The sequence below is a fragment of the Lepidochelys kempii genome, chromosome 13 (genome assembly GCF_965140285.1).
Source record: "Lepidochelys kempii isolate rLepKem1 chromosome 13, rLepKem1.hap1, whole genome shotgun sequence".
In the NCBI taxonomy this organism is placed as follows: Eukaryota; Metazoa; Chordata; order Testudines; family Cheloniidae; genus Lepidochelys; species Lepidochelys kempii.
This window is the reverse complement of record NC_136392.1, coordinates 17,021,975-17,049,309: the sequence shown is the minus strand read 5'-3', so window position 1 is coordinate 17,049,309 and position 27,335 is coordinate 17,021,975. Positions and strand designations below refer to the sequence as shown.

Below are 27,335 nucleotides of genomic sequence, written 5' to 3'. Positions count from 1 at the left end.
TGTATTTGTAATTTTCACTCCATGCATCTGAAGAAGTGGTTTTTACCCACGAAAGCTTATGCCCAAATAAATCTGTTAGTCTTTGAGGTGCCACCAGACTCCTCATTGTTTTTGTGGATACAGACTAACATGGCTAACCCTCTGATACCCCTTGTCCACTGACATACCATACTTTAGTCAAAATTCCAGCATATATTCATAATTCTTAATACACATAATGTATATACATCACAAAAGAACATTAATGATCAGTGAGTTAGTTTTCAAATGATACCTCACAAGGCATATTCTGTCAAATATTATTACAATAGTGTGCAGGGTCTGAAAGCAAGGGTGCTTGGTGGCATGTCACCATATAAAAGCATCCACACTAATCAGGAATAACTATTATAAATCCCCATGTAAACAAGCACTTCATGGCATCCAGGGAGCATCCAGATTTGGGGGTGGGGGGAAAGGGCACTACATGAGAAAAAGAGAAAAGACCCCTTCTACACTACATAAAGCTGGGCTAGGGGACTAGGTTACAACACAGATATACACTAAGTTGCAGAGTGGATTGGACCTAAATCATAAAACTGTTCAGGTTGCAAATGGATTCCTTGATTAGTTTACGTGTGTGTGCTCTGTGCAATTCATACTTCATTGAGAAAAATGGGGATGAGGGGAGCAGTATTCTCAGCTCAGAGAGTGAATGGAAGGGACAAGTCTTATCTTTAGTTTGTGTGGAGATGTTTTTCTGCAAGGCTGGGTTAACAGGCCAACAGCACATCTGAAAAAGGGAACAGATTAGGGTACCCATAACAAACATAAAATAGACAGGCAGTTGATGTGAGTCTTCTTGAAAAATGTGCTGGATGCGTTCATCAGGTGGTGTCTGTTAGGCTGTTTATTAAGGTTCTCCTTTCACTGTAGTAGCACCAATGGAGGTTCTCTACTGGTAGCAATGGAAGGAGTTCCATAGTACATGAAGCATTGGTGCTCTTATTAATGCGTTATCTAGCCCATAGTGCCTATATTACAGCCATAGTGGAGCTGCACAGGAGCTAAACCAAGAACGGAGGCAGTGGTCACAGCAGATTGCATGCCATTGTTGTCTTGAGCAGGCACGGTAATAAAGTTATTATTTATTTAGTTTGTATGACAGCAGCTCCTAGGAAGCCCACTCAAGGATCAGGGTCCCCTTATGCTAGGTGCTGTACAGACAAATACCAGAGAAAACAGTCCCTGTCCCAGAATGCTAACAATCTAGGTGTCAGACAGGATGTGATAGGTGGATGAAAAAGACAAACAGGCAAGGGAGTGTGGGAGGATAAGGTAAAAATAATTTCATAGAAAAATGGAAGTTTCTAATCAAAACAGAAGTAAGTCATGGGTAAGTCAGTGTAAGGAAGCTGGCATTACTACTGCCCATGCTACACTTGTTGTGAGGATCAACAGGGGCCTTTAGTCACCAGGGCTATCAATCAAGCACTAAATTCCCTAAAAAAAAATATCAACCCAGAAGCCCAAATCCCACCCCAATTTAAAAGTCTGAAACAGCAAGGTATTAGACAATTCACTCCAGCTGAGCTTAGAAAAAAAACTATATAAACTCTCATCTAGTCAGCACTTTCAAGACATCCTTTGTCTAATTCCTGGAGCAGAACAGAGTGAGCCCTGCCAACCAGGTGAATCATGTGCCACAGCCTGAGAACAAATCTGGGACCTCTTTCCTGTTACTGTATTTCCTTACTTTCTTGCCAGGTCCAGATGAGCCTGGGGAAAGGTCAAAAGTGATACACTGTTGCCACCAATTTTCTAGCCTGCATATATGTTTAATTGGGAAAGAAACAGCCAGTAGGAGAAGAAACAACAGCTGTAGTAGGGTTGGTCAGACACTGATGTTGTCACCAAAGCCCAGCTGCTTATTACAGATTTCACTCTGGACATTCTTTCCTTTTTGCTGATTGGCTATTTCCTTGAGCTCCCTCTTGCCCTAGCCTTTCCAGTCTATTCACTTCCCAGTCTATTCAGTCAACCCTGCCCTCCATTTCTTTAGGCCTTCTTCAATGTCCCTTCTCCTGCCCTTTGCCTGTGTGGTTAGCTAATCCTACCTCCCCCCAACAAAACTCCATCCAAATAATTCAAAAAAGAATGAAGCCAACCAACAAAAACATGATGACACAAACATGATGTTTGCAAACTGTCACCCTGATTACCCGGCTTGTATGTTACACACTGTCTAATTAGACTGTAACCTCTTTGGGGCAGTGACAATCTCTCAGGGCTTGTCTACACTTAAAAAGTTTTACCAGAACCACTACGTTGGGTAAGGGTGTAATTTTTTTGCCAGGATAGCGATGCTGGTAAAAGCCCTAGTGTAAATATATTTATACCAGTATAAAAGTGCCTTATATTGGTATAGCTTTTCTCATTTAGGCTATGCCTACACTACAGACTTCTGCTGGCATAGCAGTGTTGTTCTGGGGTATGAAGAGGTGTGATCTCTGACTGACATAGCTGTGCTGGCAGAAGCCCCTAATGTAGATGTAGTTACATCAGCAAAGCTGTGCTTTTATGCCTGGTATAGCTTGTTTTGCTCATGAGGGGTAGATTTACTACATGCAGTTTTGCAGCTGTAGGCAGGAATGCTTTGTCAATACAGTACCCTGGTATTCCTATACCGGTCATTTGTTTCTAGTGCAGAGATGGCCTTCCTGAGCCAGAGTAAACTATACTAGTATAAGCACTTTCATACCACATAACTGCATCCACACGAGGGGGTGGAATCTGGCACTTTAACTATATCGGTATTGTAAGAATAGCAAAACGTTTAAGTGTAGGCAAGCCTTTATTCAGTCCTGATCTCAGGTGGAGTTCCTGGGGTGACAGGAATACAAATAAATAAAAAATAAATAAAAATAATTATATTTAGTCTGGAGACTTCCACACTAAGAATAACCCTATGAGTCACAAACTAATCTGTAAATTGACAATAATAATCTTTACCATTCCTTTGAGAAACTTGGTTGGAAGGTATAATATAAATTGAAAGTATTTACTGATTGTAATTATGTCTCTTGCCCCTCTCAATGTTTATGACTCAGTGCTGCTAAGACCCCATCAGTGATATAGGCCTGTCCTGCAGTGCTGCTGTTCCTCCACTTTGCTCTGTCTTTCTCTGCTCTTACACTGCACATAATAGGAGGAGCAGTGGTGCAAGGCTGTACAGCAAGTGCTTATGAAGGACAGCCACCAGCAGCACACTCAAAATACTCTAAGGAGAGGGGGCAGCACTCCATGAAGAGGGGGAGAAGCACATTACAAGGTACACAGTGCCCTTAATCTATTCCTTTTATTTTGTTGCTTGATGGATGGAAAGGGGAAGGCAGAAAGCAGGAGTGTTCTGGTGATACGGAAATGAGAAGGAAAGGTGAAGAGCAAGTGCAGAGAGGGGGACAGAAAAGGGGTTTGGAGGAATGGAGAAGGAGGAAGGCAGAGAGATGAGGGAGTTTCACCTAGGTGAAGCAGAGAGGATACGAATTTTAATGTCCAGTGAGCAAGACATCCTGCTGGCAGCCCTGCCTCCCTCTCCTACGCTCTGCTGCTCCCACTCAATTCCTCTTGCACTGTGATTTCCCCTTCTTCAGCTCTGCATCTTTTGGGGCAATAGTAGGACATTTCCTGCTATTTAGCAGAGCTTGGAGAATTGTCAGCTAGAAAGAGCTGACATCTCAGAGGTGGTGAATGCTGGAGGAAATGGGGAAAGGCTAGGACTTCAGGGTCCAAGGAGAAGGGCCCTTTGTTTCTTTTCTCTTCCTCAGATACCTCTGCAGTGGTTCTCCAACTGTGGGTTGGGACCCCAAAGTGGGTTGTGACCCCATTTTAATGGGGTTGTCAAGGCTGGCTTAGACTTGATGGGGCCCGGGCATGAAGCCCGAGCCCCACCGCCTGGGCTGAATCCGAATCACGAGGGCTTCAGCTTCCGCCCCACCCACCCAGGGCAGTGGGGCTCAGGTGGGCTCAAGCTTCGGTCCCCCTTCTGGGGTCATATAGTAATTTTTGCTGTCCGAAGGAAGTCATGGTGCAATGAAGTTTGAGAAACCCTACTTTACGGGGAGCTGCTACGCTTGTCTCTCATCTTGCACCTGTGTCTGTTCCAGGCCAGCTTAGCAATCTTATGTCTGCCAGGTAGGTGCAGATTCTGCAGGTAGCCCTGGGTAGCCTCATCTTCTGCAGGAAGTCCTGATGTCTTTTTTCAATTGGATCGCTGCCTGCCAAAACAGATGCTGTCTGTCCTTATCAAAATAAATAGCATCCCTGCTTAATGGCCTTGTTTGATTGTAAAAACAACATGCCACAAGGACTTTTCGTTGTTTTTGCTGATACAGACTAACACGGCTACCACTCTGAAACTTGTCTGATTGTGTGCACCTAGCCCACAGTGGATGGGGTACCAGCTAGTTTGGTGGTAACAGCCCTGAACAAACAGCCCTTAATGTACTCTATTGTGTCAGTAAACACACAGGTTTAATGATAAAGTGGTGAATGTAGAGTGCAAATCCAGAACAGATTGACATTTTGGAGCATGAGGAAGCAGCTAGCAGCATAGAACTATACAGAGGTGAACTCGGCACAATATTCCCACATGTTGCCTCCCGTAAAATGTGTAAGAAAGTGCAATCATTTATGAATAAAAGACAATGCAATGAAAGGGATAACAAATTTGCCTTTTGACTTTGTCAGTCAGTTCCACAAACTGCATATAAATATATTGACTTGTTACAGTCCAGATCTGAAGGGTGTATAATTGAGGCTGTAGACTGCATGTACAGGGATAGAAAAGATAAGGAACAAAAATAAAGTTTGTAGACAACATAGACAAGAGTTAGGGGCACAATTTTCAGAACTGCACCTACACAATTGCTCATGAAAAAGTGTGAGCGTGACCAAACATGGGACTTCTGCAGTTTTTTACTCTGTTGTGCTAAATGCAGGCAAATGACAGTTTAGATTTCTCACTGGATGTTTACCTGCACAGTAACCATCACTATATGCACACAACTGCAACAACTGCCAATGCAGATTAGTCATGCAATTGTGCAAGCATATTTTTTCATGGGTAATTCTTAGAATTTGGGGCTAAAAATTTGAAAGCCAAATTGCGATACAGTAACTCTGCTAACTCATGTGAAAACTACAAACTGCTTTAGCTTCACTAGAATTTGACCTCAAGTAAGTTACCTCAAGTAAGCAACATTAAGTTAAGAACACACCTTTTTTTCCTAATAAAGACAAGGACATTGAGGAGAATCTGACACCATGTGAAGTTTTATAAAAGTCAGTTGGGACTATTTGCAAAGTAAGATGCTACCAAACATGAGTAAGGATAGTATAGTGTGGCCATAAAGAAATAGAAGAAAAAAGGTAGAATTCTCAGAGCACTCCTTCGCCCCTGTAAAAAAATTAACAGCACTTTTTGGAAGTACTCATTAAATGACAGTCCAATCTCTGATCAGCTGGAAATTTATCAAAGTCTGCCTCTGACTGTTTCTACAGACCCCTAGCATGGAACTGGTACCCAGATTAGGGGGATGATATTTGTTCTGCCAGCTTCTACAAATTACAGAATGGTGCCAGGACATTAAAAGTCCAGCTATCATTTTATGAGTTTTACCAGTATCTTTGTAGAGCCTGGCACTTTCAATTCAGGTGTCAAAGAGGAGACTAACTAGTGGTCCAATCCTGTGCGTGTAGAGAGCTTACCTCCCCTGTAAGGCTGGTGTTGGTCAGTATCTCTCAGCATCAGACCCTTTGTTATTCAGTACTAGTTAGTTTGCACTTTCATTTTCCCTGCAGTTCGTCCTATGTTCGCTCTCAAATATTGTATTTAAGAGATATGGTAGGTGATAATAGCTGTGCCATGCAGGGAGTGACTGAGAGTTACAGCTGATCACTTTATTTTGCAACCTCAGTTAAAAAAACTTAATGATTTTTTCCCATTTTTCAAATACTCAGTTTTGCAACATATAGGTCTGATCATGCTCCATTTAAAGTCAGTGAAAGTATTATAATTGGCTTCAGAAGCAGCAGGATTGGCCCATAAGGATATGTGTGTGGTAGCAATGTATACATTTTAAACCAACACAGCCACATATACACACAGTGCACAGCATAAATATATAGCATATGGCTCTTCATGCAGGACCATTGAAAAATAATTATTGATGCAGCCATGAATCTAACTTTACAAGTTTTATAAAAGACACAACAGGGTGTGTGCTTAATTTCATACTAAGATCACACCTAGGTAGCATGAGACTAAAGGCTGGGTATGGACTAGCACTTAGGTGTACTGCTAATTTATTTAATGTTGTTGTGTCTGGAGTAATAGTTAAGACACTGGAAGCACGTAAGTATTTATTAAGATGTTTTAATAATTCAACAGCAAGAACATCAGAGTTGAAATGTTCTCTTTGCAGGAGGAACTGGTTCAGACCTGTTTTCTGACTACTCCACCTGCTAAGCTTTCTACCGAGACTATTAAGGCCCTGATCCTGATGGAATTTATGCACGTGCTTAATTTCAGGAATGTGAGCCATCCCACTGAAGTCAATGGGATTAGTCACATGTATAAATTTAAGGTGCCTTTGAAAGATCAGGACTGACATCAACAGAAGAGAGACAAGGTGGGTGAGGTAATATCTTTTACTGTACCAACTTGTGTAGGTGAAAGAGACAAGCTTTCAAGCTATGCAGAACTCTTCTTCAGGTCTGGCAGAAATGGGCATTGGTTAATTGATGACTCTTATACCATGTACTTCCCAAGGAGTGTCGGAGAGCTGGCTTTTTCTGAGTTGCCACGGGTGTCACATTCCACCCCCCCCCAGACGACAATACTAGTCAAAATGTTTTGAAAGAGACACATTTTCACCTTGAAGTAATTAGCTGTGGAATGATAGGTCAAAATATTAAGAGTTTGTTGCTGACCTTTTCAAAAGGTTGAGGTGCTTTCTCTGATTATGTCTACACAGCAAAAAACAAAATAAAAACGAAAACAAAAAACCTGTGGCAGCGAGTCTACAGACTTGGGCTCAAACTATGGCACTAAAAGAGCTGTGTAGACATTCAGGCTTGGGCTGGAGCTTGGGCTCTGAAATCCACCTACCTTCTTGGGCTTCAGAGCCTGAGCTCGAATGTCTACACGGCTATTTTTTGGCATCTGCAGACCTGGACTCTAAGACTCACTGAGGCAGGGGTTTTTTTTGCTGTGAAAACATATCAGTACTGCCTGTCTCTGATGGTGTTAGCCCCTCTCTGGATACTGCTAATTTATCCCTTCAAGAGATGACTTACCCTGAAGCTCATAAAAATGCCTCAGAGGAGCAAAATTTCTTGTCTGTGGACTGCATCAGATTGTACCAGATGGCAGGTATTTTCAAACATTTTCCAAGGGAAAACACTCCAGGCTCTCCTAGATAGTGGATAAAGGAAATCCAGTGGTTATAGTTTATTTGGATTTTCAAAAAGCATTTGACAAAGTCCCTCACAAGAAGCTATTAAATAACGAAGTGGTCATGGCATGAGAAGTAATGTACTGTCATGGATTTGAAATTGGCTAATAGAAAAAGAAAGATTAGGAAAAATGGTCAATTTTCAACATGGCAAAAGCTTAACAGTGGAGTGCTAGATGGTTCTGTACTAGGAGTAGTATTGTTTAATATATTTATTAATGATCTCTGAAAGGGGGTGTAGCGGGGTGATTACCCACTCCAGCCCTGGGAGAGAGCTGGGGCTGTGGGGAAAAGTCCAGGCTGATTAAGGGAGCAGCTGCAGCTGTGGCCAGTTCAGTCAGGCCCAGCTAGCCCATATAAGAGGCTGTGAGGGAGAAGGGCCTGGCTGTAAGGTACTGAGCAGGACACCTAGATTGGAGCAGGGCTGGGGAAGGGCCAGAGGAGCTGAGAGCTCCAGCCTGGAAAGCCTCAGGCTGTAGGCTGAATAGGTGCAGGGGGACAGCCCATGGGTATGCAGAGGCAGCAGGTCCAAAACCCCCTTGTCTGTGATGAGTGGCGTATACACTGCAGTCAGCCCCTGATATAAGGGGCTAAGTGGGGACTGGCAGTAGCCCAGACTGAGGTAAGGTGGGGTTAGAGGGTGGGGTCTCCCCTGGGTGGGGAGACCCAGAACCTGAGAGTTTGGGGGTACTGCTGGGGGGGGGGTGGCACCCCAGGGAAAGGAGCTCTGGGTCCTGAGAGGGACATGGGGGCTGGCGGTCAGGTGGATCACCGGCCTGCAGAGGACGCTCCAGTGGCTGGGCAAGTTAATTCCCAATGACTACCAGCAGGAGGTGCTGCTGGGTAAATCTGAACCTTTACAGGGGGTGAACAGTAAGGTGGCAAAAAACTACAAGTGACACAAAATTCCTTAGGATAGTGAAGCCTATGAAAGATTGTGAGGAACTTCAGAGGGACCTCACACAGCTAGGTGACTAGGCAACACAGTGGTAGATAACACTCAGGCGTGGTCTACACTGGTGGGGGTGGGGGGGATTGACTTAAGTTATGCAACTTCAGCTCCATGAATAACCTAGCTGAAGTCCACATACTTAGATCCACTTACTGCAGTAGGTCGACAGCTGATGCTCCTCCAGCGACTCTGCCTGTGCCTCTCGCTCCAGTGGCATACCAGAGTTGACAGGCGAGCACTCGGCAGTTGATTTATCACATCTTCACTAGACGTGATAAATTGACCCCCCGCTGGATCGATCGCTCCGGAGGTAAGTGTAGACAATCCCTCAGTGTTGAATCATGTAAGTCAATGTACACTGGAAGGAAAAAATTTGGACAACTCAGATTGCTGTTGGATTTTAAATTAACAACTTGGAATAAGACCAGAGGTGAAATTCTGGCGCCATTGAACTCAATGGCAAAACTCCCATTTACTGGTAATTTCAGGATTTCACCATACCCTGTAAGTATGACTAGCTTAATGGAAACCTCTGCTTGGTAAGCAGCGGAAGTCAAAACTAGCAAAGTGTTGGAGTGTATAAAAAATGTGATTGAAAAATAATCGTGTCAATATTAAAATGCCATTATATAAATCAATTATATGCCCTTACCTAGAATGCTCCATTCCTGTCAACCTAGCTAAATATATATGCACATATATAGCAAAAAATAGAAATGGTCCAAAGATAGGCAATAGAAACTGTCAGAGACATGAAAAGATTGGAACTCTTTAGTTTAAAGAGGAGATGAATAAGAGGGGACACGATAGAGGTAAACAATATAATGAATTGAATAGACCTAATAAATCAGGCACTCCTATTTACCTTCTCATAATATATGACCAAGAGGCTATTCCGGGGGAATAAGTTAATTTGTGGAGCTCTTAGTTTCAAAGAGCTTCGTAGGATTTAAAAGAAGATTAGACATTTGTATGGATAATGAGAATATTCACTGTTACATTAGATAAGATTTTTTTAAAAAAATATGGGATATAAATCCTTCATGGCACAGATTACACACTAACTTCTATAGCTGTCTATTAAGAGGCTCTTAACATCTTTCTCTGAAGCACCTGGTTTTGGCTAGTGATAGAGAGAGGTTTAGACTAAATGTACCACTGCTCTGATCTGATATGGTAATTCCTATATTTCAATAAGTTTTTCACTCCCGTCCACAGTTGAACTCTGATTTATTCTATTAATATACTCCTACTTCTCAGGAGCAAAGTATAGACATTTCCTTCCTTGGCTATGATTATAGGAAAGTGGTTTTATTTAATTGGAAAGGCAAATAACTAGACTCTGTGGACACTCATGTCTTGTCCCTGTGAGATCATTCACCTCTGAAGCAAGGCGTTAAATACAGGCTAGTGGGGGAAATATTTGTGGCTAGTCTCTAAGGTGCCACAGGTACTCCTTTTCTTCATGAGGCACAGAGATGTTAAGTGACTTGCCCGTAGCCACAGAGGGGGTCACTGTCAGCACTGGGATTAGAGAGCAGGTGTTTCTTGTTCTCAGTGCTGGGCTCACTCCAACAGGCCATGCTATCTCTGTATGGGCTAGTACTGCATTTGCTATGAATTGTAGTACACAATTATAACCCAACCCTATGGGTTTCAAACAGAGCAGGATTAGGCCCAATAGCACACATTTATTTATGCAAATAAATCAAGCAGGATTTGGGCCAGGTAATGACCCACCCTTCTAGACAAAATAAACTCTGCCACTTTCCCCTCCTGCAAAAAATAGCCCCAGGGACTCGTGCATTATAAATGACAGGACTCTGCCATATCAGCTTAAATGACAAAATCATTTTTGAGTAATAGTGGCATAAAAGAAACACCTGAACTCGGCAACTCATTGCTTTTGCTCTCCTGTGACTTGAAAACAAAGACTTGGATTATTATTATTTTTTCACATCAAGTTTTAAATCTTGAGTGTTTTTTATGGGCTAGCAACAAATGCTGAAATATGAGGTTTCTATCACAGAACTGGTAAAAAAAAAACAACAAAAAAAACCTTAAAATACAGCAGTGCTAGTGGGCACTCTTATAATAAAAGAAAGTTCCTGTTTGGATACACATGAAATAGAAAAATTGAGTCCACGTTCATCCGATGAAGTGAGCTGTAGCTCACGAAAGCTCATGCTCAAATAAATTGGTTAGTTTCTAAGGTGCCATAAGTACTCCTTTTCTTTTTACATTCATCCTGTTAATTAACTCCCCAAATGGGCCAGAATATTAAAAGGATTAAATGAATTTGTCATAAGAAATCTGAAGTCTTCCAAATATATAGGTGTCATTTATACAGCAACCACCTTGTCAGGCTTTAAGCAGAAGAATGTGCATAATAGATTTCAAGAATCAAGTACAAAAAATAAAGAGCTTAACTGCATCTGATAAGCTGTTGCTTACAGCATTAACCATATTAGCACAGAGGACTGTGTTCTACACAGAACCAGAGTTTGAGAACAATAGGCAGAAATATTTATTAGTATGCTCACTAAATCCAGAGATCAGTTTGATCCAGCTACAATCAGACCATTTTTTGTCTGCTGTTCTACTAACCTTACGCAGCTGTGTTGTGTCTGCATAAACACTTATAGCGGGGGGCGGGGGGTGTTATTTGTGTGAATACAGGTAGCTGTTAATAATCAAGAGTATTCTCTGTTCACCTGGGGTCACCCAGTCAGAAGGCAGAAACCATATCATGTAACTTTGCAGGCCAGTCACCTAGCTCGAACAGTAAACTCTGAATACTCAGTATGAATAGTTAGCAAAAAGCCAACAGGCTCAAACATGGTTCCTAAACTCTATTAATTAAATAACAAACAAACCATTAAGAAGGTCTAAATCTGCCAAATTAATTATTTCTAATGAACACTTCATACAAGAAGTTGGTCATTGCTAGTTGGTCATTTGTGTTTACAAGTTAGATATACAAATACATTTGCATATTTGGGTGTAACACTGTCCTGGGATATTTTCTTAACATGTCTTGTACAAGAAGCACAATATCAGCTCTTAACAGATCACAATTAATTTAATTAAGTAGTTCAATTAAGTAACTAAGACTTTCAAAAGCACTTTGGGCAGAGAAGATTTCAAATTATTCAGATGAACCCCCACTTTTTTTTATACTTGGGGGGTTAATAAATATGCATTAGATATTTCATTTTCCAGGCATTCTGATGTTGACCTACAGAGATGGATTTAGCTGCAAAACTCTAATCTGGTGGGTTTGGATTTGGGATGCTCAGTTAACCCTGAAGTCAATGTAGTTACACCTGTGGAAAACTGGTGCAATATAGGGAACCATTAAAATTTTGGAGTATGATCTGGAGTTTGGTTTGAGCCTGAGCCCATCTCTGCTGGTAAGTCTCCCACATTTGGCAGCTGCCTTCCTCCCACACTGGACTGTAGGTGAGTTCCTGCATCTTTAAGCACGGGGAAGGAGATGGTGCTAACATGCAAAAGAAAGGAACGATAGTCTATAGCTGACAGGGTCTCTTACACTCTCTCACTAAGGTCACCAGAACCTCTCATAAGAACACAAAACTGGGTGACTATCTGTTGGACAATCAAAGGAGCTACATCATTCCTATGGAGCCCAAATCAGAATTCAACATATTTTATACTAATACATTTTATTAAAGTACTAATTAAATGCTAAATGTTAATTTGTTAACTTGAGATCATGGGCGGAGACATTACGTAACCTTTTGACCATTGGCTACTGTGCTATCATGCGTTGCAGCTAAACCAATCCAGGGATGTGGGACTGCCTACCCCTTCACTTTCCCCTGCCCATGGAAAATCCATGTATTCCATTGTAATCAATTGATTGACAGTGTCTCTGAGCCTAATAAGCGAGGTGACACACCATCAGCGCTGTAAGTAATAAACTCCTGTTCTTGACCTCTACACGGTGTGGATTTATGTCCTTCATTAGGAGGGAAGAATCCCATGCACTGCTGCAGACTAGGGACCGAATGGCTAGGTAGCAGTTCTGCAGAAAAGGACCTAGGAGTTACGGTGGATGAGAAGCTGGATATGAGTCAACAGTGTGGCCTTGTTGCCAAGAAGGCCAACGGCATTTTTGGCTGTATAAGTAGGAGCATTGCCAGCAGATCGAAGGACGTGATCGTTCCCCTCTATTCGCCATTGGTGAGGCCTCATCTGGAGTACTGTGTCCAGTTTTGGGTCCCACATTACAAGAAGGATGTGGAAAAATTGGAAAACGTCCAACGGAGGGCAACAAAAATGATTAGGGGTCTGGAACACATGACTTATGAGAAGAGGCTGAGGGAACTGGGATTGTTTAGTCTGCAGAAGAGAAGAATGAGGGGGGATTTGATTGCTGCTTTCAACTACCTGAAAGGGGGTTCCAAAGAGGATGGATCTAGACTGTTCTCAGTGGTAGCAGATGATAGAACAAGGAGCAACGGTCTCAAGTTGCAGTGGGGGAGGTTTAGGTGGATATTAGGAAAAACTTTTTCACTAGGAGGGTGGTGAAACACTGGAATGCGTTGCCTAGGGAGGTGGTGGAATCTCCTTCCTTAGAAGTTTTTAAGGCCCAGCTTGACAAAGCCCTGGCTGGGATGATTTAGTTGGGGATTGGTCCTGCTTTTGAGCAGGGGGTTGGACTAGATGACCTCCTGAGGTCCGTTCCAACCCTGATATTCTATGAATGTTAGAACCAAAAGGAAAGGGATAGATAATACGACAGTAAATATCATAATGCAACTATTTAAAGCCATGGTATGCCCAAACCTTCAATACTTTGTGCAGTTCCGGTTGCCCTGTCTCAAAAAAGATATTAGAATTGGAAAAGGTACACAGAAGAGCAACAAAATGATTAGGGGTATAGAACTAATTCTGTATGAGGAGAGATTAAAAAAACTAGGACTGTTCTGCTTGGAAAATATATGACTAAGGGGGATATGATAGATGTCTATAAAATCATGAATGGTGGAGAGAAAGTGAATAAGGAAGTGTTATTTACCCCTTCACATGACACACAAACCAGGGCTCACCAATGAAATTAAAAGACAGCAGGTTGAAAACAAACAAAAGGAAAAGGAGTACTTGTGGCACCTTAGAGACTAACAAATCCGATGAAGTGAGCTGTAGCTCACGAAAGCTTATGCTCAAATAAATTTGTTAGTCTCTAAGGTGCCACAAGTACTCCTTTTCTTTTTGCGAATACAGACTAACACGGCTGCTACTCTGAAACAAAAGGAAGTATGTCTTCATACAATGCACAGTCATCCCGTTTAACTCATTGCCAGAGGATGTTGTAAAGACCAAAAGTATAATTGCGTTCAAAAAATAATTTAGATAAGTTCATGGAGAATAGTTTCATCAGTGGCTATTAGCTAAGATGGTCAGGGATGCAACCCCATGTTCTGGGCATTCTAATCCTCTGACTGCCAGATGCTTGGACTGGACAACAGGGGATGGATCACTCAATGATTGTCTTGGCCTGTTCGTTACTTCTGAAGCATCTGGCACCAGCCACTGTTAAAAGACAGGATACTGGGCTAGATGGAACATTGGACTGACCCAGTATGGCCGTTCTTATGCTCTTAAGTTGAGAATTGAAGCTCCAGCCTGGGGACACAACTTCAAAGTGTTGTCTACACAGCTATTTTTAGAGCATTAGCGTGAGCCCCACAAGCCAGAGTCTTTTGACCTGGGCTAGGAGGCTCACTGCCATGGACTGTGAAGATATACACAATGGGTCCTAAACATGGGTTTAAGAGCTTTGTTGAATTGGGGCTTTAGTGGAAGCATAGCACTGTCTACACACAGCTATAATCTGATGCTGACACAAGCCAAGCATCGCTGCTGTGGGCTGTGTAAACATACCCATTGACTTTAGTGGGATTTAAATGCTTTGCTTTGATGAATTAGCAATTAAGAGTGCTGATTATCCCCAATGTGGACTACTGCAAACCTAAAGTCTGGTCTACACTAAAATCTAGGTGAAAAATCCATACCCCTGAATGACATACTTAAGCCGACCTAACTCCTGCTGTAGACAGCACTAAGTCAGTGGAAGAATTCCGTCAACCTAGCCACTGTGTCTCAGGAAGGTGTATTACCTATGCTGATGGGAGAACCCCTCCCATCGATGTAGGTAGTATCTACACTGAAGTACCACTGGGGCACAGCTGCAGTGCTGAGAAGGAGCCAGAATTTACCAATGTGCATAGCCAAAGAGCCACAGTAATATGTCAGCAGCACCCCCATCAGCTCCCCCAACCCTGCTCCCAGTGCCTCCCACCCACCAGCAGCCCTCTCCACACCTCCCAATCAGCTGTTTCCGGGCATGAAGGAGGCTCTGGGGGGTGGGGTGGGGAGAAGGAGGAGTAAGGGCTTGGCAGCCTCAGGGGAGGGCACAGGAAGGGGTGGAGTGGGGGCAGGGCCTGGGGCAGAGCAGTGAGCATCCCTCGGTGCATTGAAAAGTGGGGCCTGTAGCTCCAGCCCCGGAGTCGGTGCCTATACAAGGAGCCGCATATTAACTTCTGAAGAGCCGCATGTGGCTCCGGAGACACAGGTTGGCCACTCCTGCCCGACAGCATTTCTGGCGTAGAAAAGCCCTAAGGGTAATTTTTTGGTTCTCTCTTCTACCTTTAATTCCTATCTATTCCCAGCATTAAGTACCATTTGCATTTTTACTTTTTTCCAAAAGGGAGATTTTACCTCCTCTTTCTATATTTAGTTTATTACAAGTGAATCCTGCTTATTTTCCTCCTTTGCTCAGTATTGTTCATATTAGCAGGGGCGGAGGAGGGTTTTTTTTTTTTTTTTTTTGCTGTTCTATAAATATCAAATTCCAAAATCTTTGCAGGAGAAAGCATAACAGAGTGGAAAAGGTGATGTTAAGCTAGAGAGGTCTTTGCCCTGCTCTGAACACAGCTGCTACGGTTGCTTGTATTTGAAATGATTTTTACCTCATCTGGAGAACTACGGTTCAAAACCCAGAGTTATTGTCGCTAATGATTTACTTGGCTGCACTCGGTTTTGCTGACATACTGTGTAATATTTTTTGCATGGAAGTGTCACTATGAGGGAAGTTAATTGCTTTTAATGTGGTGGTGATGAGAATGTTTTCAAAAAGCTATTTGCATACATTTTCTAGAACATAAAATGTGTAACTCCATCCAAGGCTGCATGCTCAGGCAGACTAAGATTGTTCTAATGGATTAGTCAGCTTCACATATCCATCAGAAAAATTAACCACCAGAAATTTCCCAGCATGAAACATAACTAAAACCAGACCCATTCAGTTTGGATGTAGGGTTACATGTAACAAATAAAATACTTACTCAGACTACCAAGCCATAAACAATATATATGATATTGTAACAAACCATTAGCGACTTAGGGCTTCATAACCACCATTCTGAATTTTATAGCAATGGAAATAGAACCCAGGTCCTCTTATTTCAAAAACATAGGATTCACGCACTTGAGTCCGAGAAACTTTATTAGTTAGTATATCAATATAGGACCTGTGACACACAGCTAATCAGTTCTGATTCTTTCCAGCAGAGAGAGAGAGAGAGAGCATATACACTCTCACATTTCAGTTCATTGCAATACTTTACAATCAAGCTACTACATAGATCCCATCTTTCTTGATGTTTATTGTTGAATATACTCCCCATGTTTATTAGTATGCAGATTTTACTACAAGGAGATTTTTAGTTCTGTGTTGTCTGATCCATGCAAACAACTCCCTTTTCCTTTAATAGAACTTTTATATGTGGCCCAAGGCAGTGGTGAACTGGAGCCGGTTCGCACGAACCGATTGTTAAATTTTGAAGCCGGTTTAGAACCGGTTGTTAAAGAATACAAGGAACCAGACAGTGTGCTGTGAGGCAACTAGAAAGCTTTCGAATGCTGTAACAAGAAAACACTTAAGCACATGGTTAACTGGTTAACTTTAGGCAATTTTTACTCACCTGGCAGCGCTTCGGCGGTGTGTCCTTCACTCGTTCCGGGTCTTCAGCGGCAGGTCCTTCAGTGCCGCTGAAGACCCAGAGCAAGTGAAGGACGTGCTGCCGAAGACCCAGAGCGAGTGAAGGAACCCGTTCTTTAGCTTTTGGCAGCTCATCGCTGGCCCAAGGCCAGCATATCTTTCCAGTTGTCTTGGATATTTATACAGCACCGGCCACTGTATTCTGGCCTAATACTTTTTATTGAAACACTAAGAATCTCCCTGCCAAATTGCTAAGTTTTACAAAAACAGAAAACCTAATGCTTAGAAGCATCAGGTATTGATAGAGACAGGAGTCTGGACCACATGAACCTACCATGTGGTCTAATCTGGTATGATAATGATCTTACATTTATATAACATCTTCCTGTGCAAGGAGCTCAAGGCACCTTAAAACTGATTTGTTACTGAAATACAGTCAGCTCTTCAGGAACTTGCAAGATGTAAAGCACTTCCTGTGAGAGGCTAAGTACCCTCAATTCCAAATGAAGTCAATAGGGGTTGTGGATGTTTAGCCTATCTATCCACCTACCCATCTTATCCATTATGTTGCTCTTGTCACCATTGTATTTGACACCCTGTACTCAGAAGAACACACAGCAATAGTACAAAAGATGGGACAGGATATGTGGAATATCATTTGCCAATTAAAAACTCATTGGGAGTTTTAGAGAGGCAGAGTGTGATCATCCATATTGGAATTTGGTCAAGACACCATACCTAACATTCTGACAGTTATCACAAGTGCCATGTGATCTTGAATGGACACAAGGCACAGCAAGAACCAACAGCTGGAAGCTGAAGCCAGACAAATTCAAATTAAATTTATGCACACATTGTTAACAGTGATGATGATTAACCACTGGCACAAACTACCAAGGGAAGTGGTGGATTCTACATCTCTTGACGTTTTCAGATTAAGACAGAATGCCTTTTTGGAAGATATGCTTTAACCAATCACAAATTATATTTTAGTCCGATCCAAGCGGAAGTGAAAGTAAGCCAGTATGTACCGGCAGGGCCACTGATGAGGGGGGCCAAAAGGGGCAGGTTCCCCGGGGCCTGACAATTTAAAAGGGCCTGCGGCTCCCGGCAGCAGCCGGAGCCCCGGCTCTTTAAATCGCCGCCAGAGCCCCAGGGCTCCTGGCTGCCCCTACTGTTACCATGGGGCTCCGGAGGTGATTTAAAGGGCCCAGGGCTCCAGCCCTGTAAATCGCTGCCAGAGCCCCAGCATACTGCTGGGTTGGTGGCAAGGAGCCCTGGGACCTTTAAATCGCTGCCGGGCCATGGTGAAGGGCTGGCTGGGGGAGTCTGGCCAAAGCCTCGCCCCTTCTGCCTGCCCCTTCTGGTTGAGCCCTCCACCTTGCTCAGGACCCCAGCCACCCTGTGGACCGATAAGTCCCTTAAGTTACTTTCACCCCTGGATCCAAGGTATTAAGCTCAATAAAAAGATAACTGGATGAAAGTTAACATGACATACCAGAGGTCAGACTAGATGATATAATGTAGTTATCAAACATCTGGGTTTTGCCAAACATGATTTTATTTTATTTTTTTCGTCCTCCTCCTCCCTCCATCTGAGCAGGTATTTGAAAAGAATGGAAATGTTTGGAATTTTTCTGCTCCAGACATTGCAGCTCAGAAAGAGCCATCTTCATGCCCTGATTGATCCTGCATCCACAGCTGCCGGATTGCACCCGTGCCAACCCCGCCCAGCCCACCAGGTAAGCGGAGCTGCCAAATGCCTCTTGGCCAGGCTGTCTGCCCCACTGCGGGGCCTCAGAGTCTGGCCTGGAGGGGCGACAAAGCCAGGCCCTGGCTCCCCACCCTGGGGAGGGGGAGAAGCCCACAGGGAGGCATTAACTAGTGGGTTGGCGCTGTGTCCTGGGCCTGCGCCAGCTGCCCTACCACCGTGACAGGGTCTGAGACACTGTCCCCCACCTCAAGTGTGATGCCACAGGTATCCCCTCCAGCACCGCCTAAATACCCCCTTTCAGTACACTCACCCCTCCAGCACCCCCCAAATACCGCCTACCAGTACACACACACCCCTCCAGCACCCCCCAAATACCGCCTACCAGTACACACACACCCCTCCAGCACCCCCCAAATACCGCCTACCAGTACACACACACACCCCTCCAGTACCCCCCAAATACCGCCTACCAGTACACACATCCCTCCAGCATCCCCTAAATGCCCTCTCCCAGTACACACACCCCTCCATCACTGCCCAAATGTACCTCCTCTCCAGCTTCTCTTCCCTCCAGCAGTGTCCCTTGCTGAAATATGATAACCCTAATATAATGGTCCCTTCTGGTCTTAACATCTATGAATCTATAAGTGGTCACCTCCAAAGGTCATGGTGAGCCATTGGTTCAGTAACAATTCAAAAGGAAGAGCATTAGCACCACAGCTTGCATACCAAGGTGCATGGATTTTTATAGTCTTAAGTATAATTAATTTGTTCTTCACAGCTGCTGAATGTTGCTAAAGGCTAGAGTTCACTAAATACAGTGCCTTGTTACAATGCAAACTAGATTTTCCTTTCCAATGTGCAATTACAGGAATAAACTCTGAATGTTACTTTTATAGTACATGATCTGTGCTTAAACTATCAAGTTTACAAGGACATTTTAAGCTGACCAAACACATTTAAGTCTATGTCTTGGTGACACTGCAGATTTCTTAGGTTTGCAGTAACTTAAAACTAATAGTAATCCTGTGAAGCAGAGGGGAATGAAACTTCTAACACCAAGCCAAATCCTGAGACTGACTCGGATTTTGCTCAGTCCTTTCTCTGACAAACTCCCATTGAAGTCAATGGAAGGCTGCCTCAGTAAAGACCCAGGGCCTGATTCTGCAGTCACTTACACTAGCTTCCCATAGACAGAATTCCATTGACTCCTAACTAGTTACTTCAGAGATGAGGGGTGAGATCAGAATCAGGCCCTGAGGCAGGAACTCAGGCTTTGGCAAAAAAAAAAGGAGTGGTTGCTGGAAGATCCCAACTGAGGGCTCATTTTTTACACTACAGAGGTGAAAACAAATGAGACTAGTTGACACCACTTCTCCCTCAGAAGAAAGGAATTCAAGGAGGATCCCCTCATCTGGCCAAGGAAATAGTCCTATAACTGGATAACCTCAACCCTTCCTCTTTCTTAAAAGTCCCCCATGAATGTATCCCCTCTACACAATATCTCAGCTTTGGAATGCCTAGCTACATAGTTTCTATTCATTTTAATTCATCATGTTTATTTGTTTCATTAAATCAACTGTGACCTATGATCAGGGCTGCTCTACCTATAGGCAAACTATGCAGCTAGCTAGGGTGGCAGATTCTGCATAGGGTGACTAGGGCAGCTGGGCCAAACCTGAGTGGTGCTGCAACCCCATTTGCCAGGTCAGAATGCCACTCACTCAGTTTTTGCCTGGTTGCCCACTGTCATGACAGAGGGGGAGCTTGACCAACCCTGAGTAAGTGGTGCTGCAACTTGACCCCCCCTCCCCCCTTGCATCCCTACCACAAGCACTGAACCATCAGAAGGCTCACTGCACCCCTCCTCCCCATCCCGAGCCCCTGGTAAGTCCAACCTCTGCAAATCTCTGTTCTAGAGAGCTGGAGGGGGTAGCATACTGAAATTTTGCCTAGGATGGCAGATTGTCATGAATGGCCTCTGCCTATTGCTAGTGCTAAGCCTTTATCACTCTGGATTTCAATCTGTGTGTCCCTTAAATCTGCATGTTTCCCTCTATCTCAGCTCCAGAAAGCAAGAACCCTATTCTAGACCTTTATTTAGGGCAAGAAAGGCCACACAGTGTTGGGAAGTGATGTCTCTAAACGTAAAATAGGACCTGTGTGTAGCGTATTAGAAGTGATTTGTATGCCTAAGAAGCAGGACATTCTACTGGTGAAAGCTTCAGAGATGTGCCCTTGGGGAAAAAAGTCCTCTAATAAAAAAGGAATTGGGAGAGAGTGTGTGGTTTAGTAGTTAGAGCAAGAGTCAACACACTGAGGTTCTTATTCCTAGCTCTGCCACTGACTTGCTGTGTCACCGTGACATAAGTGACCTAACCCCATTTTATCCATTAGTAACAATGCTCAACTAGCAGAGGCAGTGTGGTCCAGTGGATGCGGCGCTGGCCTGGGAGGCAGAAAACCTGGGTTCTATACACTGGCTGTAGAGTATCTGGCACAATGGAGCTTTCACCATTGAGTGGGGCTCCTAGGTTCTACTGCATTATAAGTATATACTTTATTATTATTAATAGTTGGTATTTACAATGGAGACTGAGGAAATGAGCCTGTGAAATCCCTCAGTGGGTCAATCAGACCTGCACTCCAACTGAAGATGGGAAAAGGCTGCTGAAGACATGGATTATGCAGCATTCCATCAGCCAACTACCAATAAACTCTTCCCTATACTATCCCCTTTTTAATTAACGTGCCTCAACCCTGACCATGGTCAGAGGGAAGTTCACGCTGCATGGCCCACTGTCCTTAGTCATTCTGCTGAGCCTGCCAGCAAGGGAGTGATATGACAGTATCCCTGAACAATGTCCCCTCCCTTTTGGGCTGGGTCTGTGTCAGTTTCTTTATTTTTTTATGACTGATAACAGTCAAAGTGTTGACTCTGCCCAGCACTGCCCACAACCCATAAGGTGTGATTTATTTACATCTACAACTGTCCTGTATAAACTCAGGATTTATCACTTTAAAATATACAAATATTAAATGAAAAGCAAATACACCACTGGATTCCAAGGTACCTAAAAATTTCCAAGTAACTAATAAAAAGGGGGCAGGAGAGGTGCTATCTGCTGATGGCTCACACTCAGATCTTTCCAAATATATTTTATTAAGATTAAGACATATTAAGAAGATCTAAAACAAATCTGTTATGTGAAGGGGTTGAAATAATTTTCAGTATTTTATCAGTCAGCCCGAGAGAATCCTCCCCATCTGCCCTAAAGCAAGTATTTTACATGGCTGTCTCTTCCTCTCCCTTTCAGGGGCATGCTTAGCCTTCCTCTCTATAATTAATACATATCCTGAGTTTGACAGCAAAGGTCATTCATCATCAGTCCACTCAGTGTACAATGAGTTCTCTCTCCTCAACTCCATTCTGAAGTGTAGAGGGGAAATAAAATAAGGGACCGCAAGCAGATGATCTTCTGACAAATAGGTAATTTCACAACAGTTTATTGGCATCCACTATGTCTGCCATGGATCTGACAGCATTTGAGGAGCTGCTGTGAGCCTGATCCTGAGAAATGTTGAACACATCCTGGGGCACTGAGCACCTCTGAGATGAAGGCGTTATATCAACAGGACGGATGCTAGAGCACTGCTGGTATAATCCTTCTATAAACTCACAAACATGCAAGCAAGGGACGTGGACCATCTTAGGTGCATTTAGGTTCTGATATTACTTATCCTCTTTAGAACACACAACTGATTTTGCCTGCGAAGTGGGCCTGCATCCCATTTTTCACATGCAGCTCCAACAGCCAGCCATTGTCCTGCATGTGCAAAAGTGGGCACCCAAAATCAGAAGCTGACTTGAGGTCAGCTAAAAATTTGATCCCTGTCTTATCTTCACTCAAAGAAAGTAATTCCTTTCACTTATTTTTTCCCATTGCAGAGCCAAGATACCATGGTAAAGAACATCTTATAAACATATTAAATAAAAAGGCCCAACTTCAGTTATTAGTTTCACTGATGTAAGTGTATCTCAGGTTCTTCTATAGCCCCCAATTACCACAATCTTTAATGTATTTATCTACACAACACCCTGTGAGGTAGAGAAGTACTATTTTCTCCATTCTACAGATGGAGAATTGAGCCATGAAAGACCAAGTGATTTGGCCAAGGTGACCTAGGAAGTTTGTGGCACAGCAGGAACTTGACCCCAGGTTTTCTAAGCCCAAGGCTGCTACCCTAACCACTGGACCATCCTTTCTTTCTTCAAGAGTAAATCTAAAGTAACTACTGACTGCAGCTAGTTACCTACACATTTACACTTGTATAACTGAGAAGAGAATTTGCTCTAGACCTAAAGATTAATTATTTCTCCCAAGTTTCCCATACACGGGTAACATATAGTCAGTTACTCATGTGTGTCTGCTCTTAATTATAATCATAATTATTTATTTAGGCTACTCTGTATTATTTAAGAAATAAGATTATATACAATGATACCTACAGCCACAACATTTTGGATGAATTTTAAACAATTATGAAATTCCTGGGATCTTTTAAAAGAAACATTTCAACACACATTTGCCAGCAGATGCTCATTAGACACACATCAAAAAACCACAAATGAAAAGTCTGCAGAAAGTCTTCCTGCAAAAAATGATCAGTTTGTGTTGTGCTAGTGCTCTCAGACCATGAAGAGCCCATCTGTGCAATTATGCCAGCCTAGTATTTGGTTCAGTTACTGAGTGTCACTGACAGTAAGTTTGTTTTTTGTTTCCTTCAGTGATGTCTCTAGGTCAAAATGTCAAGCACTGTGGTATGTTCCGTCTATGAATCAAGGACAGGAAATGAGGATTGTTCCCACCATCGTCATGGAGCATTATATAGTTTGTAACCCTATATGGTTTGGGTCCTGGCTGTCTGAGAGATGTACCAATGAAATCACCTGAGATAACTATGCTAGCAGGCTATAGATTTGAAGGCTGAGACTTGATTTCAACGGAGCTATAATAATTTACACTGCTCAAGTTCTGCCCTGGAAACTATAAACTCTCTGTATTTCCCTATCTCCATCTATGTCTCCTCAGTTCCCATACACAAACACCTATATGCCTCCCCTGGTTCTTTGTACCCCCTTCCAGGTCCATCTCCCTTGTCCACATTCCTTGCCCTTCTTTCCTATGCTCCTGGGGTCCCCTGCCCACATTGTAACCCTCTTTTCATTCCACATCAACACCCTGCCCTCCTCCAATGCATCGCCTCCTTCAGAGTCCACCCATACCAAGGCTGGGAGCATGGCTCCATGCCACCCTTCTATGTGTCTCCGATTCTCTATTCTCAGTCCAGGTCCCCCAACTTCCCTCCCCTTTATTCCCCTTCCCAAATTCTTGAACCAATACATTTCCTCTGGTTCCCTGCCCCACAATCCGTTCCCCACTTCTGCCCCAGCTGAGTCAAGCAGCTAGAGTTAAACTGACCTTCTATATTATAAACCATTCTATTACTGGCTTTGAACTTTAGATACATTACAATCCCCTTTTTATTAAAGGCTCATCTCTTCAGCAAAGCCAACAAATAAATGTGGAGCTTCTAGATCAGTGGTTCTCAACCAGGGGTACATGTATCTCCTGGGAGTATGCAGAGGTCTTACGAGTGGGCGGGGGTACAGCAACTCATCTAGATATTTGCCTAGTTTTACAACAGGCTATATAAAAAAACACTAGCGATGTCAGTACAAACTAACATTACATACCGACAATGACTTGTTTATACTGCTCTATATACTATAGACTGAAATGTAAGTACAATATTTATATTCCAATTTATGTATTTTATAATGATATGGTAAAAATGAGAAAGTAAGCAATTTTTCGGTAATAGTGGCTATGACACATTTGTATTTTTATGTCTGATATTTTAAGCAAGTAGTTTTTAAGTGAGGTAAAACTTTGGGGTATGCAAGACAAATCAGACTCCTGAAAGGGGTATAGTAGTCTGGAAAGGTTCAGAGCTACTGGACTAGATCACACCAGTCAGGAAATATAATAACCCTAAAAAAGCATCATAAAAAAGTAAATTCCAGCTAAATCTTCAGACTACCATGGTTAGGCCCAAGACTCTGTCCTTTTGTGCCAGGCACAGCTCAGGTGGCAGGGAGGGGGAAGGGGCACAAGTGACTATAAGATACCTTTGTTCCACACCAATCCTAGGGCCACTGGATGACTGAAAGATGCTTTATGCTGGGCCAGCTGCCCATGGCTCCCAAGGACCATTCCAGCAGCTAAGGCACATCACCAGGGCACACAACAGCCCTACCCATGTCCCCTTTTCTCTGGGTATGCTTACTGCACAAGGTTCTGGGGTGGGTAGCATATGAACCCTTATGGTGTCTCTAACTCTTCCACTAATCGTATCCGTCAGCTTTAGAGAAGTATATTACCACATAGCCACCCAAAGTTGAATCTACAGGAAGAGTTGTGGCTGTTTATCTGACCAGAAAAAGACAGGAAGCTTGACATATCACAAACATGACCCTTCTATAAATTGCAAGCATGGTCCTAATATGGGGGAGGGAGGAATAGCAGCTCCTCCAGTTTTAACGTTTTTTTTTAAACACACCTACATTTCGATGCAAGTTAGCATAACATTCACAAACACATATACAAAGTGAGTATGTAAGTGTCTGCAAAAACCCTAACACATTACTATGTGCATAATGAATAATAATCCCAATTATTAAACTTGTGTTACAAGTTCAAAAGGGCCTCCAAAAATGCACCCAAAATATGCAGGCACATATGCCTGTATGCACAAATCCACTCATTTTCTTGAGGCACTCATATTGGAAAGTGACAGGTTCCTAGATTCCTTGCAGGGGCTGAAAAAAAGCCTTACAATGGAATAACATGGCTATCTATTTTAGTACTTACACTGTAGTATCTCACCTCCTTACAATCTTTAATGTATTTATCCTCACAACACCAAAGCACTATCATCTCTGTTTTACAGATGTAGAACTGTGGCACAGAGAAGCTAAATGACCCAGGTCACACAGGAAGTGTGTGGGAGAGCAGAGAACTGAAACTGCATTTCCCAAGTCCCAGGCTTATGCCCTTCCCATTCAGTTGTCCTTTCCCTTTCTTGGGGCACAATTTGGTGATATTTTTATGAGTTAAAGACATTTTCATCCAAGTATGTTTTGACACTGATTTTGAGACACAGCATTCTGATTCAGCTTGAGGGTAGTTTTATACAATACTATTTGGTGGTAGAATCTCCTTCCTTAGAGGTTTTTAAGGTCAGGCTTGACAAAGCCCTGGCTGGGATGATTTAACTGGGAATTGGTCCTGCTTTGAGCAGGGGGTTGGACTAGATGACCTTCTGGGGTCCCTTCCAACCCTGATATTCTATGATTCTATTTGGAGACAATTGCATTTTGGTTTAGCATCAGGATGAAAGAACCATTCTGACACAACATGAAGACATTTTGAAACAATGGATTATCACACATCAGTGACCGAATCATAGAAGATGAGGGTTGGAAGAGACCTCAGGAGGTCATCTAGTCCAACCCCCTGCTCAAAGCAGGGGCAACCCCAACTAAATCATCCCAGCCAGGGCTTTGTCAAGCCCAGATAACATCGAGATAATTTCAGTGGTGCTTCCGAACCAATCACTACATCAAAATGTCACCATGATCAGTCAAAAATGAGACATGGCCACGCTTCTAGCCACATGGCATTTCGGAATCGTTGAATCGGGTCACAGCATAAGACGACCTGCCAAGGCAGAAATGTCTTTTTAGGCAGCAGCACTACCTGTAGATGCGGTGTGAGGGCACAGCACGCTGGCCCAGCTGCACCATCACACCGTCAGCTGACGCGGCGCTGCTTGCCAGCACTTGCAATTGTAGGGTGAGGCTGAAGAGACTGAATGCGGTCTTACAGCCCCAGCTGTGCGGTTACACCACGAGCTCGACTCCCATGTATAAGGGTGACGTTGGAGACCCCAGGGAATGGCCACTAGTTAAGTTGAGGGGATGGAAGGCCATAAGGGTCGAGGAGGTCTCCCTGCTGAAGGCCTAAGGGCTTCTTCTCAACCCCCCTTAATAGAATTCAGGCCTGGCTGGTTTGAGTAAGCTCTTTCGCTCTTAAAACAATGTTGCAGTTATAAATAATGCCTTATAGTATAAAGTTTGCTAACGCCAAGTTAAAAATAACAAAAAAAACCAGCTACAAGGCCAAACAAAATGTGCTAGTTGTTTAAGTTGCTAAAAATGCTTGTTAAAAATTGCAAAAAATAAATATTATTATAACCCATATAAAAAAACCAAAGTATTTATATAAAGTTTTAATTAGCTAATATATAGTGCAGTAGCATTAAAAAATATAAAAATGTACATAATGACCTGCCCTAGTGTGCAAAATTTAAAATTCTATTCTCCCTGTACCTTGTTTGCAGCTGCAAACAAACTTTTCTGCTTCTCCACCCCGTTGTAATTATTAAGTAACGCACACCCAGTAACAAACCCCTGCTGCTGCTCGCCTCTGGCACTGAGTGCCGGCAACAGTCAGGTCCGTCCCCCTCCCCCCCTCGGCGGCTGTGGAGCATAGCTCGAAACCGCGGCGCGCGCCACGCACTGGGGGGCAATAACAGTCACCGCAGGGGCTGTTGTGAAAGCTCGGGATTCCCGGGCGGGGGGGGGGGGGAGGAGGGGAGGGGGGTGACACTAGCGACGCGATGACACAGCGCGATGCCATGGCAACCGCGTGAGGACACACCGCGCTGGGACGGCCAGTTCCCACTCGTCACGTGACACCACCCCCGGGTGACGTGAGCTGTTCCTGTACCTTTTCCGCCTCCGTTAAAGCTCACCTCATCGCCTACGCATGTCCCCTCGCCCCGCCCTCTCTCTCACCACGGGGTTGCCTAGAGCGCCGCCGCCGGCAGAACCCGGAAGCAGGAGGCGGCCTGCGCAGCCGCTCCCGGCCCTGAGCGCTGTGGAGGCCTCCAGAGGAAGGGGCGGGGCGGCCCGGGCCGGGCCGGGGCGAGCGGCACGATGGCGGAAGTGGAGTGAGTTGATTCTCTTTAGGGCGCAGCGGGACGAAGTGAGAGTTTGCAGGGCGGGGGTGGGGGACC

The 27,335-nt window shown here is 43.6% G+C and overlaps 1 protein-coding gene and 1 long non-coding RNA gene across 4 annotated transcripts in view; one reads left to right on the top strand and one right to left on the bottom strand.

Annotated features, from left to right (window-relative positions):
- Positions 1 to 96: 96 nt before the first annotated feature.
- LOC140897124 (uncharacterized) lies at positions 97 to 27,335 on the bottom strand. Its single transcript, XR_012154684.1, has 4 exons — positions 27,072 to 27,335; positions 8,602 to 8,806; positions 7,339 to 7,456; positions 97 to 772 (listed from the first exon to the last, which is right to left on the bottom strand). It is a non-coding gene; the product is annotated as an uncharacterized LOC140897124 (long non-coding RNA).
- The window catches only part of SLC9A8 (solute carrier family 9 member A8), a 52,563-nt gene continuing 52,293 nt past the window's right edge, over positions 27,066 to 27,335 (top strand). The window contains exon 1 of one of the 3 annotated variants that reach the window (XM_073309456.2): positions 27,066 to 27,269. In XM_073309456.2, coding sequence (XP_073165557.1) covers positions 27,256 to 27,269 — 14 coding nt within the window. In that variant the 5' untranslated portion in view covers positions 27,066 to 27,255. The remainder of the gene's footprint in view (positions 27,270 to 27,335) is intronic. The other 2 variants (XM_073309455.2, XM_073309457.2) reach the window with 2 other exon arrangements.